A 6,188-nucleotide genomic window follows, 5' to 3' on the forward strand; every position below is an offset into this window, starting at 1 on the left:
GAAAAATTACCACTAATTTTCTCCCTTTGCATTTAACCTCTGATCAAGTTTAATTTAACACCAATTGGTAATTTCGCTTTCTGTTAAAATTCCGTTGCTGTTATTATTATTATTATTATTATTATTATATATATATATATATTTTTAATCTAGGTGATGTATTGCCATATAGCTAGCAAGGGAAGATTGTAAAGAAAAATTTGTGAAGAAAATTTATTTTGTTTTTAATATAGAGAGTTCAAGTACAAGTGTATAATTCTTTTTTTTTCCAACAGCTTAATTAGTTATATATAAAAAAAAAAAAAAAAAGCAAAAACAGCAAGTGAAATTCCTCCTCATATAAAGAGAAGTAGAACTATAGAATTATCAAACATCTCATCCTCACTCTCCCTTCCCTCTTTCCTCTCTCTCTCGAAATATAATTTTATATATAAAAACTGAAACAAGTAATCTCTTCCCAGCAACTGATAAGGTATATAAGCTATATATCCATCCCACCTTTTCTTCATCTCTGAATTATCAAGTCTCTCTCAGTTCCTTTCCCTACACTGAAATCTCTTTTACTCTGACAATCTTCATCCTTTCTCTAGTTTGAACATGAACCTGAGATTCTCACCACAATTCTTAAGATTTGTGGCACAAGTCTAGCTAGGTCATGACTTGCAATGGGATGGCTTTCTTCCCAACAAATTTCATGCTACAAACTTCTCATGAAGATGATCATCAACCCCCCACCTCTCTCAATCCAATTCTATCATCATGCACACCTCAAGACTTTCATGGTACTCGCTCTCTCTCTTTCTCTCTCACTCACTCACACACACGACACATGTACTGTGTACAGTATTTATGTACTATTATAGATTTTAATAAAATTAATTTTTGGTGCAGGGGTTGCATCGTTTCTAGGAAAGCGATCAATGTCGTTCTCAGGAATCGATATTGGTGAAGAAGCAAATGGAGAGGATGATTTGTCTGATGATGGGTCACAGGCAGGAGAGAAGAAGAGGAGGCTTAACATGGAGCAGGTAAAAACCCTTGAAAAGAATTTTGAATTGGGGAACAAACTTGAGCCTGAGAGAAAAATGCAGCTGGCTAGGGCTCTTGGTCTCCAACCAAGACAGATCGCTATTTGGTTCCAAAACAGAAGGGCTAGGTGGAAAACCAAACAACTTGAGAAAGACTATGATCTCCTCAAGAGACAATATGAAGCCATCAAAGCAGATAATGATGAACTCCAAGCTCAAAACCAGAAGCTTCATGCTGAGGTTAGTNACTACTAATGCTCATTGTTGCTTTTGTAACTCATCCATGGAATCTCTTGACCACTTATTTTTTGCATGCCCTTTTTCTAAGTCTAAATATTGTGTTTGAGTCTCGAGACTGTAATTTGAATATCAGTTATAGATTGGGTATTTGTGTTATTGGTTAATTGAATACTTTGCATTTGAAATGTTATATTGATTTTAACCAGGTAGTCCATAAAAGTGTTAAAACTAAGATTGATATTGTCGTATTTTTCAAAACGTATTATTGACAACACACCGTATTAAACCCGTATATACATATACCGTATTTTTTCCGTATCTGAATTTTATGGCCGAATTTTATAAATGTATTTTTCGTCGTTTGCCGTATTATACCAGTAAAATTCTCGTACCGTTTTTTTGTCGTACTCGTATTTACTAACGAGGCTCTCAAATGAGACGGCTAGATCTCTTAGATCGTACGCATCAAAGCTCTAAGATTGTGCGCATAAGTGCTTTAAGATATTGTGGAGAGGTTTCTCATGTCGCGTGGTCAAATAGCTCAGATCGCGCACATCAAAGCTCTTAGATCGCGCAACTAGAGCTCTCAGATTATGCGACCAGATCACTTAGTTCGTGCAGTCAGATTTCTTAGATCGTACACATCAGAGCACTTAGATCGCGTGCATTAGAGCTCTCAGATCCCACACGTCAGAGCTTTCAAATCGCGCAACCAGATCTCTCAAAAAGTGTGGTCAAATCTCTCAGATCGTACGCGTAAGAGCTCTAAGATGTCATGGCCAAATCTCGCATATCACGTGCCAGATCTCTCATATCTCGCACATTAAAGCTCTCAGATTACGCGGCCAGATCTCTCAAATCGTGCGGTCATATCTCATAGATCGCGACACCAGATCTCTATGATTGTATGAATCAACGCTCTTAGATCGCGTGGCTATATCTCCTAGATTGCGTAGTGAGATAGCTCAGATCGCGCGTATTACATCCTTTAGATCTCGTGCATCAGAGCTCTCAGATTATGCTGCCAGTTTTCTCAAATCGTGTGGTCAGATCTCTCATATCGTATGTTTTAGTGCTCTTAGATCGCCTTCCCATATCTTTCCATTTGCACGGTCCAACCGGTTAGATCATGTGGTGGTACTACCCAAATTGTGCAGTGAGATCTCTAAGATTGTACACAATAAGGCTCTCAGATCACGCAACCAGATATCTCATATCATGCGGGCAGTTAGCTCAGATAGCGCGTCCAGATTGCTCTGATCTTTTAGATCGCATCAATGCTCTTAGATCGCGCAACCAAAACTCTCAGATTGTGCGGTCAAATCTCTTGAATCGTATTCATCATAGCTCGCAGTCAGATCTCTTAGATTGCGCGGCCAGATCTCCAAGAACGTGCGGTAAAACTTCTCAGATCGTGCGCATTAGACCGCCTAGATCGCACGCATCAGATCTCTCAGATCGAACGCAAGAGAGCTCTCAGATATGTGGGCAGATCTCTCATATCGTGCGACTAGATCTCTTAGATTGTACACATAAGAGCTCTTAGATTGTGCAGTCCGACCTGTCAAATTATACCCATCGGAGCTCTCATATCGCGCGTATAAGAGCTCTCAGATCGCATAGCCAAATCTCTCAGATCGTATGGCCAAATCTCTCAGATCGTATGGCCAAATCTCTCAGATCGTGCGGTCAGATCTCTTAGAGTGTACGTATCAGAACTCTAAAATTGCTACAAGATCCCTAATATCGCGCGGTCAAATGGCTCAAATTGTGTGGTCAAACCACTCAAATCGTGCGCATCAGAGCCCTCAAATCGCGCGGCCAGATCTCTTAGATTGTGCAGTTAGATCTCTCAGATCTTACGCAACAGAGCACTTAGATCGCGTAGCTAGATCTCTCAGATCGCACGACCAAATCTCTCAGATTGTGCGTTCAGATAGCTCAGATTGCACGTATCAGATCTCTCAAATTGCATGCATCAAAGCTTTTAGATCACGCGCCAAGTTCTATTAGATAGAGCAGTCAAAGCTCTCATATCTTATGCATCAGAGCTCTCAGATTGCGCACCAAGAACTCTCTTGTCGCGTGCATTAGGGCTCTCAAATCTTGTGCATAAGATTTCTTAGATCGAGCGACCAAATCTATTAGATCGTACGCATCAAAGCTCTCAAGTCGTGCGACAAGATCTCTAAGATTGCGTGGTCGATCGCTCAGATTGTGCGATCGATTGCTCAGATCGTGTGAGTCGGATCTCTCAGATTGTGCGCATTCGAGCTCTCAGAACACGGACATCAGATCTTCCAGATCATGCAATCAGGTCTTTCTAATCGTACGTATCAGATCACTCAGATCGCGCGGTCATATCTCTCAGATCGTGCAGTTAGATCTCTTAGATCGTGTGCATCAGAGCTCTTATATCGCTTACATTAGAGCTGTTGAAGTGCGCATTCAGATCTCTCAGATCGCGCGCATCAGAGCTCTTAGGTCACACAACCCAATCTCCCAAATCATACGGTCAGATCTCTCTGATCGTACGCATCAAAACACTCAGATCACGTGGTAAGATCTCTGAGATTGAACGCATCAGAGCTCCAAGTCGTGCAACAAGATCTCTAAGATCGAGCGGTTAGATTGCTCAGATCATGCGCATCAAAGTTTTTAGATTGTATGCATCAGATCTCTTAGATCACGTACACCAGAACTCTTAGATTGTGTGGTCGGGTGTCTTAGATTGTAAGCATCTGATCACTCAGACCGCATTATTAGATCTCTTAGATCACGCGCATCAGAGCTCTCATATCGCTAACATGAGAGCTCTTAGATTGTGCGGTCAAATCTCTCAGATCGTAGGCATAAGAGGTCTAAGATCATGCGGCCAAATCTGTCATACTACGCCGTCAAATAGATCTAATCGCACGCATCAAAGCTCTTAGATCACATAGCCAAATCTCTCAGATCATGTGGTCAGATGCCTCAGATCGTGTAGCCAGATCTATAAGATCATATGCATTAAAGCTCTAAGATCAAGCGGTGAAATCACTTATATCGTGGGCATAGGAGCTCTTAGATTGCGTGGCTAAATCTCCCAAATCGTTCAGATTGCGCATATCAGTGCTCTTAATTGTGTGACATATTTCTAAGATCGCGTGGTCAAATCGCTTAGATCGTGCGAATCAAAGCTCCAGATCGCGCACACCTGTCTCTCAAATCTTGCGGTCAGATCTCTTAGATCATAGGCATCAGAGCTCTTAGATTGCGCGATCAAATTTCTCAGATCATACGAATCAGAGCTATCAGATCGTACGAATCAGAGCTCTCAGATTGTACGTATTAGAGCTCTCAGATCGCATTGTCAAATCTCTCGAATCAGGCATATTAGAGCTCTCAGATTACGCATCAAGATCTCTCAAATCACGTATATCAAAGCCCTCAGATCGCGTAGTGAGATCTCTTAAATCATGTAGTAAAATCTCTTAGATCATACGCAATATATCTTTTAGATCGTGGGCATCAGTGATCTAAAATTGCACGGCTAGAACTCTAAGATCTCACGGTCAGATCTCTTAGTTTGTACACATCAAAGCACTCTTATCGCGTCGCAAGATCTCTGAGATTGTACGCACCCAACTCTGAGATCGTACACATCCGAGCTTTGAGATCGCGGGCATATGAGCTCTTAGATCGTGCGACTAGGTTTCTTTGATCGTGCGGTCAGATCTCTCAGACAGTATGCATCAGAGCTCTTAGATCGCGCGGCCATATCTGTTGGATCACACAGCCAAATCTCTCAGATCGCGCACACCAGAGTTCTTAGATCACGCAGCCAAATCTCCTTGATCGGGTAGTTAGATTTCTTATGTCATACGGAGCTCTCAGATCGTGCATTCGGATCTCTCACCATTCGCATAAAGCTCTAAGATCGCGAGCATCGATGCTCTTACATCACTCATCAGAGCCTCCAGATCGCACGTATCCTATCTCTCAGATCGTATGCGTTAGAGCTCTCAGATCGTCCGCCTAGATCTCTCAGATCGTGTAGTCTAATCTCTCAAAATGTATGCATTAGAGCTCGTATATCGTGTGGCCAGAACTCCCAAATCGTACGGTTAGATCGCTCAGATTATGCGTATTAAATTTCTCAGATCATGCGCATCAGGGCTTTCAATTCGCGCGACTAGATCTGTAAGATCGTGCAATCAGATCTCTCAGATTATACACATAAAAGCTCTCAGATCACACGACTAGATCGCTTAGATCGCGTTGTTAGATCGCTAGATCGCATGCAGCAGATTTCTTAAATCATGTGGATCAGACGTCTCAGATCGTGCTGTTAGATCTCTCTGATCGTACACATAAGATCCTCAGAACGCGCAAGTTAGGTTGCTTAGATCGTGCGCATTAGAACTCTCAGATCATACACATCAGATCTCTTAGATCGTCTAGCTAGATCTCTCTGATCTTACGCATAAGAGCTCTTAGATCACACAGTCAGGCCGCTCAAATCGCGCGCATCAAAGCTCTTAGATCATGTTGCTAGATCACTCAGATTGTGCGGTCAGATCTCTCAGATTGTACGCATTAAAGCTCTCACATAGATCAGCCAAATCTCTCAGATTGCACAGTTAGAGCTCTCAGATCACACGTATTAGAATTCTCTGATCGCACGCATCAGATCTCTCAGATTGCGCACATCCGATCCTTAGATCGCGTAGTCAGATCTCTAAAATCGTACGCACCAAAGCTTTGAGATCGTACGACCAGAACCCTTAGATCACACGGTCAGGTCGTTCAGATTGGGCACACCACATTTCCCAGATCACGCGAATCAAAGCTTTTTAATCGCGTAGCCAGATCTCGCAATTAGATCACTCAGATCATACCCATAAGAGCTCTCAGTAGCACAATCAGATGTCTCAGATC

The 6,188-nt window shown here is 42.2% G+C and overlaps 1 protein-coding gene across 1 annotated transcript; it reads left to right on the top strand.

The window, feature by feature from the left end:
• The first annotated feature begins 384 nt into the window (after positions 1-384).
• LOC116115090 (homeobox-leucine zipper protein ATHB-13-like) lies at positions 385-1,283 on the top strand. The gene is made up of 2 exons (XM_031401234.1): positions 385-782; positions 892-1,283. The coding sequence occupies exons 1-2, from the start codon at positions 656-658 to the stop codon at positions 1,281-1,283; spliced, it is 519 nt and encodes a 172-aa protein (XP_031257094.1). The 5' UTR covers positions 385-655.
• Positions 1,284-6,188: the final 4,905 nt, after the last annotated feature.

The sequence above is a fragment of the Pistacia vera genome, unplaced genomic scaffold, assembly GCF_008641045.1.
Source record: "Pistacia vera cultivar Batoury unplaced genomic scaffold, PisVer_v2 Contig730, whole genome shotgun sequence".
Lineage (NCBI taxonomy): Eukaryota > Viridiplantae > Streptophyta > Magnoliopsida > Sapindales > Anacardiaceae > Pistacia > Pistacia vera.